The sequence below is a fragment of the Acipenser ruthenus genome, chromosome 20, assembly GCF_902713425.1.
Source record: "Acipenser ruthenus chromosome 20, fAciRut3.2 maternal haplotype, whole genome shotgun sequence".
NCBI lineage: Eukaryota > Metazoa > Chordata > Actinopteri > Acipenseriformes > Acipenseridae > Acipenser > Acipenser ruthenus.
In genome coordinates, this window is record NC_081208.1 from 10,423,737 (window position 1) to 10,438,879 (window position 15,143).

At 41.3% G+C, this 15,143-nt stretch overlaps 1 protein-coding gene across 1 annotated transcript in view; it reads left to right on the forward strand.

Annotated features, from left to right (window-relative positions):
- Nucleotides 1-15,143, forward strand: part of LOC117425819 (von Willebrand factor A domain-containing protein 5B1) — a 105,177-nt gene that overhangs the window by 26,100 nt on the left and 63,934 nt on the right. The window contains exons 3-7 of the mRNA XM_058994070.1: nt 4,021-4,240; nt 5,400-5,554; nt 5,648-5,779; nt 10,197-10,321; nt 11,159-11,335. Of these exons, the coding sequence (XP_058850053.1) occupies nt 4,021-4,240; nt 5,400-5,554; nt 5,648-5,779; nt 10,197-10,321; nt 11,159-11,335 (809 nt within the window). The remainder of the gene's footprint in view (nt 1-4,020; nt 4,241-5,399; nt 5,555-5,647; nt 5,780-10,196; nt 10,322-11,158; nt 11,336-15,143) is intronic.

Below are 15,143 nucleotides of genomic sequence, written 5' to 3' on the forward strand. Positions count from 1 at the left end.
ACTGTATATATATACATATACATATATATATATATACTGTATATATATACATATACACACACACACACAGATATATATATATATATACATATATATACACACACACACACACATATATATATATATATATATATATATATATATATATATATATATATATATATATATATATTATTTATTTCTTAGCAGACGCCCTTATCCAGGGCAATTTACAGTCGTAAACAAAAATACATTTTGAGAATCACAGTACAAGTATTAATACAATTAAGAGCAAGAAAAAATACAATGACGTCGGTTCTAGCAAGTACAAGTATGTGACAAAGTACGATTCAATAACGGAGCAGATAACAGTGTCAGTGATAGTTACATCAGGATATAATTAAATACAAAATACTACAGATTAAATAACACTTGTGACAGATTACAGTACTCTAAAGTACAGGATTAAATGCAGTAAAATAGGGAGCAAATAATAGCAAGTAAAGCACTTTAAGGAAGAGTGAAAAGTGTCCAGAGGGAAAAGAGGAGTTCTACAGGTGCTGTCTGAAGAGGTGAGTCTTGAGGAGGCGCCGGAAGGTGGTCAGGGACTGGGCAGTCCTGACATCTGTAGGAAGGTCATTCCACCACTGCGGGGCAAGGGTGGAGAAGGAGCGGGCTCTGTAGGCAGGGGAGCGTAGAGGAGGTACAACCAGTCTTCAAGTGCAGGAGGAGCGGAGAGGTCGAGTGGGGGTGTAGGGAGAGATGAGGGTCTGGAGGTAGCTGGGTGCAGTCTGGTCAAGGCATCTGTAGGCGAGTACAAGAGTCTTGAACTGGATGTGAGCGGTGATCGGGAGCCAGTGGAGTGAGCGGAGCAGTGAAGTTGCGTGGGAGAAGCGAGGCAGAGAGAACACTAGGCGAGCAGCGGAGTTCTGGGTGAGCTGGAGCGGACGGGTGGCGGACACAGGGAGGCCAGCCAGGAAGGAGTTACAGTAGTCTAGGCGGGAGAGTACCAGGGCCTGGACCAGGAGTTGGCTGGCGTAGTTGGTGAGGAAGGGTCGGATTCTTCGGATGTTGCTCAGGAAGAATCTTTAAGTACGTGCCAGAGTGGAGATGTGCTGGGAATAAGAGAGGCAGGGGTCCAGGGTGACTCTGAGGTTCTTAGCTGAGGAGGAGGGAGAGAGTGTGGTAGATTCCAGAGGAATGGAGATAGAGAGATCAGAGGAGAGGGAGGAGGAGGAGGGAAAGAAAAGGAGGTCAAATTTTAGAGAGGTTGAGTTTGAGGTGATGCAAGTGCATCCAGGAGGAGATAGCAGACAGACAGGTAGAGATACGGCAGGGGATGGTGGAGTCAGAGGTGGGGAAGGAGAGGAAAATCTTAGCATCATCAGCATAGAAATGGCATGAGAAACCATAGGATGCGATGAGGGGGCCCAGGGAGTGGGTGTAGAGAGAGAACAGGAGAGGACCCAAGACTGACCCTTGGGGGACTCCTGTTGAGAGAGGGTGAGGTGTGGAGATCGCTCCATGCCAGGTTACCTGGTAAGTGCGGTTGGAGAGGCAGGAGGAGAACCAGGCCAGAGAAGTGCCAGAGATTCCCATGTCAATGAGAGAGGATAGTAGAATAGAGTGATCGACAGTGTCAAAGGCAGCAGAGAGGTCGAGGAGAATTAGGACAGAGGAACACACACATACGCAATAAAATGTTGCAAGTTTCAAAAGGTACTTCGTAATTTAATAAGAAATGTAATACAGTAATATGGTATACGCAGCACATAAGGCAAGCAACTGAATATAACAAAAACATTGTGGACTTACTTGACTGATGACTCTTAAGTGATTTCATTTGTAGAAAACATATTTTTACAGCCTGTGGAAATTTTTTTAAATCACTGTAGCCCTGTGAACAGGCTGGCTGTAGGGGTGACATCAGACCGGAAATGAATGCAAGGATACAGGATATTTGTTATTAAACAACAAATAAAAAGATTTAAACAAAACAAAACAAAACTACACAAAACAAAAGGCATGTTGGCCAAACAAATAAACAGCAACAAGTAGTATGCTGGTTGCAAAACCAACATACAAAGCAATTGTTTATCTTTTATTTTTTTTATTATTATTTTAGTCCCTCCTGTCTCCACTCTCGTTCTCCACTCTGAACACTTCCTCAAGCAGCCAAACTGCGGCTCTTTTACATTGGTGACCGAGGGATCAACTAGCTATCAATTATTGTATTATCCCTCGGTCACGTTTTGCATGGCTTTAATATGGATGTGTGACTGTCAGCTAATTATATATAGTAGCTGATCAGTCACGCATTCCCACGAGGTATTTAAAATATAAACATTAACATGGTGGCCGGCACCTTGCTCGTCCTGCCACACAATAATAAAACACAAATAAACACTGACTTTTCGCCGTCATATACATATAAATCATAACAACAATAATAATAAACAAATATATACACAAAGGGGCGGGACACCCTGCCACAAGCCCACAGAAATCCACAGGGAAGATGAAGAGACGGTCTGAAAAACCAAACTGCAAATACTCACAGTCAACCATTTTGTTTTTTCGTACCATGAGCAATTAAAAAGGCCATTTTGTTTTGGTCCTCCCTGTGGAAGAAGGTCTGATTTAGGCTTTGGACAACCTTTATTGTTATTTTTTATTGTTATTTTTTCCTCAATTGAAAGCGAGGAAAATGGTGTCGAATTTTAAAAAAATACACACGTGACCCATAACCTGCCTGGCAACAGACACCTCAAGATTAAATCTAATTATGAGTGATAGAGGCTAGCCGCAAGCTTGCATCGTGTAGCCAATACAAATACATTAAAACCTGACAGACAGAGGGTGATTGCAGGTGGAAGACTGTGACAGAAATACAATGATTCTTGGTTGTATATCTCCCTCCTGACCTGTGAGGGCGCTAAGCAGCGAGAACAGAGTTCCTTGGACAGGCTGGTCTAACAGTTCTTTCCCAGGGTTCAAGGGAAGTCGGCCAGCCTGGAAGGCGGCGAGACTCTGTTGCAATAACGCATTGACCCAGAAGGAAAATGACGTGGCAGCCGCAGATTGGAGAGGCGGTTGCACTTGTCTACCAAGGGGTCATGTGTGACGACATAAAAGGGGACGGAGAATTGCAATCTGTTCCTTCGCTTTGGTTTAATGAGAGTAGAACCGAGAAGGACAGTAAAAATAATACAGAAACTGAAATCGTGAATGTTGTTTTGTTTGTTTGTAATTGTCTTGTCTTGTCTTGTACGTTACTAGACAGCTAACAGTTTCGGAGCTGTCAGGACCAGCACTAAACTGGACAACACTGCACCATTGTCACAAATATAAACCTGTATCACCCACCACGAGCACTACTGCATGCACCCAGGACTGGTGACCATGTTTGTATTATTGTGGGGCGGATATAGTTTATTATTTGGGACTGTCTGTTCTTGTTATTTACCCTGTGCTATACACATTGGTGTGTATTGTCGGGGAATTATTGTTTGGTCGCCTGACCTGAAATCTCCAAAATAAAACATTTCCAAACTGGATTAAAATTATCTCTGTGTGCTTCTTTCACGCACTGCATCACTCCTGCACCTGCTCCCACTCAGCCACTTTGTCACAAAGACACACACACAATCCCACACATTTTGAGGCTACATTAGCCAATAGCAATGCAGTAGAGTCGATCTTGGAAAGCACGTAGGCTTAGCCTCTGTAACCTCTTATGACAAGCCACCACTGGTAAACAGACATCCACAAATAATTAGATCATTATTAGAGCTGACATTGACAGCGCAGCTCATTCGAGAGATAACACGCCTACAGAAAGTGGAGCAGTCCACCTTGTGTGGAAAGTGACTGGAGTTCTGTACAGGTTGTGCACAATGTATGTTGAGCCAGTAATAGTGTCAGTAGTTTTAGAATCTCAGTGCGATTCAACTAGATAAGTATATTTGCCTAACTGTGCTGGTAAAAATGTTTTAGTTCAACAGAAATAAATAAACAAGTGTGTTGTTCATGTCGTTGCAGGACACATTGTTTTAGATGAAGACCTTGAACGGACGGTATTAGTGGTAAACTTGGGTGTAATTCCTCCATTAGAAACAGTTACTGTGCTGGTGAGCACATCCTCGGAGCTCAATACACTGCCCAATGGTGCGATCAAGGTGGTCTTCCCTGCAGTCTGTACCCCCCAGGTCCAGCAGTGTGGGAATGAAGAACCAAGCTCCACAGAAAACCCCTTTCAAAAGTAAGAATGGGTCCCACTTTATTGTGAGCGTTATTCCAGACATTGTGACTTTACAGGACGTTTCAGGATTATCCATGTCATGAATCTTACTTGTTGTTCACTGCCGTTAGCTACAGTGTTCTCAAACGTGCAGTCATGAAAGAAACATGTTACAGCGTATGTGTTTTCAATTTGAAACATCTCTAGTACTGTAAAGGTTAAGGAGATATCTGTTTGTGAGCTTTGTTTTTAGGTAATGTTGCACTTCATTAATCATTTCACCTGATATTGTCCCCATCCCTTCAAAGTCTTCTTTCCTGCTTCCGCTGTTGACTGACAGACTTTTCAGCGAGTAACATGTTTTGACCTGGAAGACACTGCTGAAGTGGCTTGTTTACTTGAGGGATGTATGAAATGACTTGTCCTCCAGGTGGAGCTTTGAAAAAAAAGGGTTACAAAAGAGAACAAAACACACCTGTGGATTACAAATGCAGATACACCATTGTGCTGCGCAAATAGAAGTCAAGACTTTATTACAGATTATTAGCAATTAAACACCAGACCTTGACTAGTATAGGGGAATATCCAAGAATAGCCTCTTTTTCTTTCTTTAAAAGAACATGAGCAGAGATCCTTAATGATGTACAGAACATGAGCAGAGATCCTTAATGATGTACAGAACATGAGCAGAGATCTTTAATGCTATACAGAACATTAACAGAGATCCTTAATGCCATGTAGAACATTCTGGAATCTCAATGCCATGTAGAACATTCTGGAATCTCCAGCCATTTCCTGTACTGCTCCTTGCAATATAGGGAGTGAATGGTGAGATTGCCTGTACTTTTGAACTGAAATTCTAATTTAATATTGCAATCCAGTCCTGGCCTTGTGGTAATCACTTACAAAGAGTCCTTCAGTAGAGTACCATAGCAAAAGCATGGCAATGTGGAATAAAGAATAGTGAATGCATGGTAAAGCATAGGTAAGCATTGTAAAGCACAGAGAGCTGTGGTAAATGCATGGGAAAAGCATGGGAAAATTTTACTGTGAAAATGTACTGTGGTAAACTTTTAAAAGGGATACTCACATACAAAAGCACACTTCTCAGCAGAATCATATCAGCCATGTGGTGTACAGTGCCAGTAATTGGTGCTATTCTATTTCACCACTTCTCCAGAAAGGACAGACATCACTGTGCGCTCGGCCCTCACGATCAGACTGCGAACAGCAGCCAGCTGTGCCTCTCGTGGCTCCTGGAGGATGAACCCATCAACTCTATAGACTATGATTTTACCTTTCATCTGGAGATCAAAGGGCCGTGCGTTTTAGCAGGTCAGAACACAGCATGTACCATACAGCAGTCATTGAACTTGGAAATAAACTGTCCTTTGCCATTGCGTACTAACAGCTTGTATTTCTCCACAGGTGTGGCAAGTCCGAGCCATGCAATCCGAGCAGACGCTGACCCCTCCGCCCACTCCGCCAGCAGTGTGGTCATCACACTGGCTGACAAATACACCTATGACAAGCCAGTGGAGATTCTCATTTATCCCAGTGGTGTGTATATTAATTGCCATGTTTCTTCCTCATGGTAAAGGTAGTATGGAGGCGACCAGTTTAGGCAGCCCTTCTTAAATGAGTTAGTGTTGCATGCTGTGCCAATCTGATTTGCTAGTTTATCAATATAAAGAGTTGGACATTTTTTACAATAAAAGATGGAAACAAAGTTAGTGGTTTGGCTGTCGAACTTACTGGGGGATATTGATTTTTGCCCAGGAAGCCCTTGATCTCCTGCTTCCCCTAGACTAAGGGTCTTTACTAGTGCAAGACTATTCTCTAATTCCACTGATCTGACCCACAGGGAACAGCTGTACTAGTGCAAGACTATTCTCTAATTCCACTGATCTGACCCACAGGGAACAACTGTTCTTATACATCTAATAGCAAACAAGTGCTAGGCCAGCCAGCCAGCCAGTCCAATCAATATCCCTGGTATCACTCAGACAGGCTGTTACAGTACAGGGGGACAACAACACTGAGCTATGGGACCAGCTAAGCTAAACATTGTGCAGAATTAGCAACTAAAATATGTATATATATATATATATATATATATATATATATATATATATATATATATATATATATATATATATATATATATATATATATAAATGCATTCTTTTATTTTAACAAGTCATATGTACATATCCAATCTGAATTAATTTTTTTAAAGAAAGAATATCTCTTGAGATTTCCATTTAAACCACTGCTTGAGAGAGAACAAGGATTGAACATCAGAAAATATGTCTGAATTTCCTTCTTGTTCATCTGTATGGCTTTTTTAGGCAAAAAAAGATGCATATCTCTGCCATAATTGTTTCTATTAGGTATACAGTATGAATCCAATTTCAAATCAGATCTACTCTACAGTATATTGTGTGTGTGTTCTATCCTTTAGCAAGGGGGAACATGAAACAGACTCTGTTTTATATAACCCTCTTTCTATGCACTTTCAGAAATATCATATTTGTTTGGTAATTTGACTAATTTGATCATTTGAGGTGGAGGACTCAGGACACGGACTCGAGTCACAATTTTCATGATTCAGACTCGGACTCGGACTCTGATCCGAGATCGAGATTTGGACGCTGACCTGTCTCGTTGACTCTGGGACTTGGACTTGACTTGTGACTTTCTGACTTTTTTTTTTTAATGCAATCACGTTTCTATTAATCCATACTTTGTATTACTTGGAAAAAACTAGCAAGTACTGTAGCCTTAATATTTACAAACTAAACAGCGTGTATTACTACAGGATATGAGATACAGTGTGCTGTGCGCATGCTCTGCAGCACGGGGTCTGGCAGATCCACATGCACTGTGAAAATAGTGTCAAGTAGTGTTTCTCCTGGTGGTGCAACTCTGCTTTAAAAACTACAGTGTCAGCAAAGCTAAACACTTAGTAAACTGCAAATTGTGATCAGTGTATTACTGATAAGCATGGTACAACATCTAACTTCAACAGACACCTGAGTCGTTTGCACCCAAAGAGGCAAGTAGGGTTTAACTTAAACTATTACTTTCCAATGAATTATATATTTTATTAAGGAATTACTAATATTAGCAATTTTTTTTATTGTATTAATAAGACATATCGATAATATATCTGGATGCTTATAAACCGCATATTTACATCTTTAGTATTATGTCTTATACTATAAGTTATATATACACAGTCAGCACACATATACGACCCTATAATATGTTGACTTCCGTAACGGGAACACAAAAAAGATACAATGTCAAAAATACACAATAGCTGAAAGGACTGTGTTTTAAAATAAGTAGGCTTCCATTTAGATGTACTGTAGTTTTGTTGGTACAGTACTATATTTTCAACAGAAGTATTTTAATTCAGAAAGATATGATTCTAAAAATATCACTTGCCAAAAGAGATGACTGTGGGCACGTAGACTGTAATACAGTACATACTTTTAAATCCGATGTAATGTTAGAAAGTGGTACATTGTAAGAATGTGGTATGCCTACCAAAACTTGACCCATGTCATTTCAGAAAGCGATACGTTGTCACATCGAAAATGGTACGCTGTCAGATTTTGTTACAGTTGCGATCAATTGCGATCTGATGGGTGTTTTCCTACTGTCAAACAGAGGTACATTTACCATTAAATGCATTATTTTTTTGCAAACTTAAACTGGAAACAGATAGTCAATTTCTCTAAAAAGAAAAAAAAAATCACGACGAACAAGACAAAATGCGAAGTCCACCGCAAAGTTGCACAAGTAAAAACGTGTACAAGACCCAATGTTTTGCATATGATAAATATCTGCATACTGTTTGCATACTATTAACAACGATGAATAAGACTGGAAAATATGACACATTCAATTTTAAAAGATGCAAAAGACCGAAAACAGCATAACGTACCAGATTTGAATGGGTGCTTCCGTGCTCTATTAGCAGAAGTTGTTTAGGCAAGCGCGGTGCACTGAGTACCACGTTTTACTGTGTACCTGAAAATAACACTACACCAGTACGTATTGTAGCAGCATGTAAAATTCCCCATTAACAACCCAACAGAAAAATGAAATAAAAATGTTACCCATGCACAGAACTGCATGAAATGTAAAAGGCAATGCAATTTAGCAAAAAGATTAAAAAAACACCAGTTTCCAGAATTAAAACAGTATCCAAAGTCAGTCTTCAAAATTGCAGAATATAGTGCTCAATAAGGCCATAATGTCACAGTTCACTTGCAAATGAAAATGCACAAAAGCAACTAAAGATCACAGATTAAAAAAAAAAAAAGCATCACAGTATCTAAAACTGTTTAATGATTAACTGTTACATTACCCTAGCTTGTCTCGTTTAGTTTGGAGGGACGGCCTGATCTAGGCAGGGTCTTGGTGGTGCCATACACCTTCCACTTCTTAATAATCGTCTTGACCATGCTCCAAGGGATATTCAAGGCCTTTGATATTTTTTTATACCCATCCCCTGATCTGTGCCTTTCGACAACTTTGTCCCGGAGTTCTTTTGAAAGTGCCTTGGTGCTCATGGTTGAGTCTTTGCTTTGAAATGAACTACCCAGCAGAGGGAACCTACAGGAACTGCTGAATTTATCCTGAAATCATGTGAATCACTACAATTTAACACAGGTGGAGGCCACTTAACTTGGGGGGTGGACACTTATCCAACCAAATAATTTCAGTTTTTATTTTTAATATATTTTCTACAAATTTCTAGAATTTATTTTCACTTGGAAGTTGTGGGGTAGGATGTGTAGATAAATGAAAAAAAAAAACGATTTTAATGCATTTTAATTCCAGGCTATAAGGCAACAAAAGATGAAAATTTGTAAAGGGGGTGTAGACTTTCTATAGACACACACACACACACACACACACACACACACACACACACACACACACACACACACATATTGTGAAAGATTTCACCTGTTTCCAAGGTTCAATTGCCCTTTTTCAGCAGACTCAGGCCCAGAAATTGAAGTTTTAAGCACTTTTGTGCAATGTTTGGGACTCGGACTCAGGACCTTGGAGCTTGGGACTGACTCGAGACCTTGGAGCTTGGGACTCGGGATCAGGACCTTGGAGCTTGGGACTGACTCGAGACCTTGGAGCTTGGGACTCGGACTCAGGACCTTGGAGCTTGGGACTGACTCGAGACCTTGGAGCTTGGGACTCTGACTCGAGACCTTGGAGCTTGGGACTGACTCGAGACCTTGGAGCTTGGGACTCTGACTCAAGACCTTGGAGCTTGGGACTGACTCGAGACCTTGGAGCTTGGGACTCTGACTCGAGACCTTGGAGCTTGGGACTCTGACTCGAGACCTTGGAGCTTGGGACTCTGACTCGAGACCTTGGAGCTTGGGACTGACTCGAGACCTTGGAGCTTGGGACTCTGACTCGAGACCTTGGAGCTTGGGACTCTGACTCGAGACCTTGGAGCTTGGGACTCTGACTCGAGACCTTGGAGCCTGGGACTCTGACTCGGGACCTTGGAACTTGGGGCTCAGACTCGATGACTTGAGACTTATGGGTTTGACTCAAACTCGACTTGGACTCGAAGACCAGTGACTTGACTCCAGCTCTGCTTTTTTGTTGCAAAGTGAATTCAGAGAGCTCTAATAACAGTAAGGTTTTGGTGCACACAGCCACCCAATGCAGCAACATCATTGAGGAAAGCACAACAGCATGTTTATACAACCACTTGGAAAATGTCATAGATAGTATTGGCAGGCAGTTATTCCCTAGGCGTGTGATAATCTCCTGGTCACTGCAGTTTCAAGCCATATGTGCAATAACACAGTCCAGAGTGTCCAGTCGTACTGATATTATGCATACCTTGTGCCTCACGGTGTGTATGAATGAGCTCACACAATGGGTTGCCATTATTACTGTATGTTTCCCCCTGTCTGCTCTTCAGAGCCCCACATGCCTCACATCCTTATGGAAGAGGGGGACCTGACACCAGAGGAGTACGAGGAGCACCTCAAAGGACGCAGTGATTTTATTAAAGGAACCAAAACAGATTCAAGCTGTGAGAAGAAGGTAAAATACAATAAACTCTCTATCTATCTGTCTATCTATCTATCTGTGTGAAGGGCTTTCTATTCTATATATATTTATCTTTACAAAGGAATTTGGCATATCTACAATACCGTATTTATCAAAACACACATTTTAAAATGACATGTGGAGATAGTCCAAAGTTCGGAAAACAGATGGTAGGTTAATAATACTCTGAAGTTGGTTCCAGGCTCAGTAAATTATATTCAGATGAATAAAGAGGGTAGAAAATGTAATACAAATCTGAAATTTAACTGGCATTTGTCTCTATCTTATCAGTGCCATCAGTGTCCAGGGCTAATTAGTGTGAAACGTGGGATGTACACTGCTGTGCAAAAGTCTTAGACATGTTGCATTTTTCTACTCTGATGCATTATGAGCATCAACAATTTACTCAAAGCCTCCACTAGTGTTTTCTACTATTATAACAACCTTGATTGCATAAAGAAGGAAAAACATTGAGTGAAATAGCTCGCATCACTCGATTTTCAAGGTGTGGTATCCAAAGCATGATTAACAAATACAGAGAAACAGCATCTGTAATTGACAAACCCAGGACTGGAAGACCAAAAAAGCTGTCTGACAAGGATGAGCATTTTGATCTTTAAGGGGTGGTTTCATAGACCCTGATGAACACTAATCCTAGACTATCTTACCTGAGATGACATTAGCTAGTCCAAGATTAGTGCTAGTCTTTAAATGTAAGTCAAATGTAAAAGTATAGCAGTATTTCGATTCACCATGGTTTTGATCAATTGAATGACTACCATGTGTTTTTTTTCCAGGTTTTAACAAGCTCTCATTATTTGTAATTTACAGACAGAAATCATCAGGAAACGTCTACACAAGGACATCATCCACAACCCAGTTGCCATGTTAAACTTCTGTCCTGATTTAAAGGATCTTCCTCCAGATCTCAAGAAGGTGCAGGGAGAGTTTATCTTTCTCATTGACAGAAGTGGAAGCATGAGTGGAGTGAACATCAGCCGTGTTAAGGTAATGTTTAAGGCTGCAATCAGTTCTAAGGGTCTGCAGCATTTGTTTTACTATACAGGAGTCATTGTTCTGTTTGTCACACAGGCACACAACCATCACGTTGTCACACATTCCAACGAAGAGCAGCCAGACTAATCTTAGAGCTTAAAGGAATGCATTTAGCCTGGAACAAAGAAGAATTCCTTATACAATCTTAAAAGGAGTTGACAAAGTTATCCATAACCAATACATTATGTGCATCACAGAAACCAAGACCAGAGGACACAGTTACAGTGCCTTGCGAAAGTATTCGGCCCCCTTGAACTTTGCGACCTTTTGCCACATTTCAGGCTTCAAACATAAAGATATGAAACTGTAATTTTTTGTGAAGAATCAACAACAAGTGGGACACAATCATGAAGTGGAACGAAATTTATTGGATATTTCAAACTTTTTTAAAAAATAAAAAACTGAAAAATTGGGCGTGCAAAATTATTCAGCCCCCTTAAGTTAATACTTTGTAGCGCCACCTTTTGCTGCGATTACAGCTGTAAGTCGCTTGGGGTATGTCTCTATCAGTTTTGCACATCGAGAGACTGAAATTTTTGCCCATTCCTCCTTGCAAAACAGCTCGAGCTCAGTGAGGTTGGATGGAGAGCATTTGTGAACAGCAGTTTTCAGTTCTTTCCACAGATTCTCGATTGGATTCAGGTCTGGACTTTGACTTGGCCATTCTAACACCTGGATATGTTTATTTGTGAACCATTCCATTGTAGATTTTGCTTTATGTTTTGGATCATTGTCTTGTTGGAAGACAAATCTCCGTCCCAGTCTCAGGTCTTTTGCAGACTCCATCAGGTTTTCTTCCAGAATGGTCCTGTATTTGGCTCCATCCATCTTCCCATCAATTTTAACCATCTTCCCTGTCCCTGCTGAAGAAAAGCAGGCCCAAACCATGATGCTGCCACCACCATGTTTGACAGTGGGGATGATGTGTTCAGGGTGATGAGCTGTGTTGCTTTTACGCCAAACATAACGTTTTGCATTGTTGCCAAAAAGTTCGATTTTGGTTTCATCTGACCAGAGCACCTTCTTCCGCATGTTTGGTGTGTCTCCCAGGTGGCTTGTGGCAAACTGTAAACGACACTTTTTATGGATATCTTTAAGAAATGGCTTTCTTCTTGCCACTCTTCCATAAAGGCCAGATTTGTGCAGTATACGACTGATTGTTGTCCTATGGACAGAGTCTCCCACCTCAGCTGTAGATCTCTGCAGTTCATCCAGAGTGATCATGGGCCTCTTGGCTGCATCTCTGATCAGTCTTCTCCTTGTATGAGCTGAAAGTTTAGAGGGACGGCCAGGTCTTGGTAGATTTGCAGTGGTCTGATACTCCTTCCATTTCAATATTATCGCTTGCACAGTGCTCCTTGGGATGTTTAAAGCTTGGGAAATCTTTTTGTATCCAAATCCGGCTTTAAACTTCTCCACAACAGTATCTCGGACCTGCCTGGTGTGTTCCTTGTTCTTCATGATGCTCTCTGCGCTTTAAACGGACCTCTGAGACTATCACAGTGCAGGTGCATTTATACGGAGACTTGATTACACACAGGTGGATTCTATTTATCATCATTAGTCATTTAGGTCAACATTGGATCATTCAGAGATCCTCACTGAACTTCTGGAGAGAGTTTGCTGCACTGAAAGTAAAGGGGCTGAATAATTTTGCACGCCCAATTTTTCAGTTTTTTATTTGTTAAAAAAGTTTGAAATATCCAATAAATTTCGTTCCACTTCATGATTGTGTCCCACTTGTTGTTGATTCTTCACAAAAAATTACAGTTTCATATCTTTATGTTTGAAGCCTGAAATGTGGCAAAAGGTCGCAAAGTTCAAGGGGGCCGAATACTTTCGCAAGGCACTGTAGAAATGAAGTGGAGATAGAGGGTAGGAGGCACTTCACTCAGAAAGGGTATGGAATGGAATACCTAATCACCATGCCATTGATGCTGAATCACTGACACATTTTGAGATTAATCAGCCACCAGCAATTCTTTAAAGTAAGAACATAAGAAAATGTACCAACAAGAGGAGGCATTCGGCCCATCAGTGCTCGTCTGGTTAGGTGTTATTTGCAAATACATTCATGAGAAACCTTGACAATCTCTTTATTACCTAATCCTTTTTATAGCTAAAAGATCTAGCCAACAATGTAGCAGAAAATGAAACTCCTAAGTATCCAGAAAAAGAGATTTGATATGGGTTGAGGCATTTTAACAATGGACAGGTACCTTGGGCCAAATATTCAAAGATTATGTGAATTTATGCAACTTTTGTGCAACTGTGCTTGATTTCCATTACATGAGAGTAGATGTTAAAACTTCATGCTGATTTGAACTCGGCTCTCTCCAAGATAAGCACCAACTAAGATGTAGCTTTACTGTAAACTAATGTGATCCATCGGCATCTCCATCTATTTGCGTTGCCTTCCATCTGATGATGTAGATATCCTGCTGCCTGGTGTTGATGGCTGAAGTGTAATGCTGGCTCCAGGGATCAGCTTATTCTGCCTCCCCCGCGCATCGACACACACAATGGCTGCGATGCTGGCTCTGGGGATCAACCACAGTGCGGTCTCCCCAACGCATCAGCATGACAACCACCTGGATTGAGCTAAGTAGGGTACATCTCTGGGGTCTTCAAATGGGCACCTTCCATCCTCTGTGTTTCGTCAACTAGCCCACGACACCTCAAGAGGGCTCGACGGTGATTCTGGCGTCCCAGAATCACCCCCCTCCATCCCCCACTGAACTCAACCCAGCTTACTTACCTGTACATCAACGTTTCTTTCTTTCTATTGTGCTTGAGATCCCCAACCAGAATCTTTTCGTCTCAACCACAACCAGTTGCTGCTCCTCTCTGCTGCTTCAAATAAGTTCTTCACTGTGCAACACAACCCTTGGCCACTGAATCTGACGTCTCTGAGAAACCGGGTTGTAGAGTGTGCCACAAATCCTTGACAACCCACCTCCACTGGGTAAACCCGGACTCTCCATCCTCGCTGTTCCGCTTCAGCAGCTAGTTGAGCGTACCACGGTTTTTTCCTCTCATATGCCTCATCTACAGCATCCTCCCATGGCACTGTTAACTCTACCAGGTGAACAAGGCGTGTTGATCCAGACCACAAGACAATATCTGGTCGAAGGTTAGTGGTGGCAATCTCAGGTGGAAAAATAAGCCATTGAACAACATCTGCCAGCACTTTCCAGTCTCTAGCAGCTCCAGGCATTAGCTTATTTTGCCTCTCCAGTGCATCAGTCCACACAACGGCTGCAATACTGGCTCTGGGGATCAACCACAATGCGGTCTCCCCAGCGCATCAACATGACAACCGTCTGGATTGAGCTAAGTAGGGTACATCTCTGGGGTCTTCAAGTGGGCACCTTCCATCCTCGTGTTTCGTCTTGCAATGTGACTCTGTGACATTCAAAAGAGTTGCATGTAAATTGCCAATATCGCAAGGCTTGGGACATTAATACATTTAAATTAATCTTAACAGGAAATGACTACTCAGGCAGGTGTGTTTGCGTACGAGGTGAGACAGCGGTTCAAAGATTCAAAGATTCAAAAGCACAGAAAGGGCAGCTTTACTGAAGAGGAGATTCGAATAATAGCTAACTAAAAGAAAAAGAATAAAAATAAGATTTGGCACTAAACAACGTGAAACATATTACAAATGGTACCACATATCTACATATTAAAAATAATGATCATTAAATTAGTTTTTATATTTTTAAATATATTCAAATGCTTCCAGAACAAGACAAACATG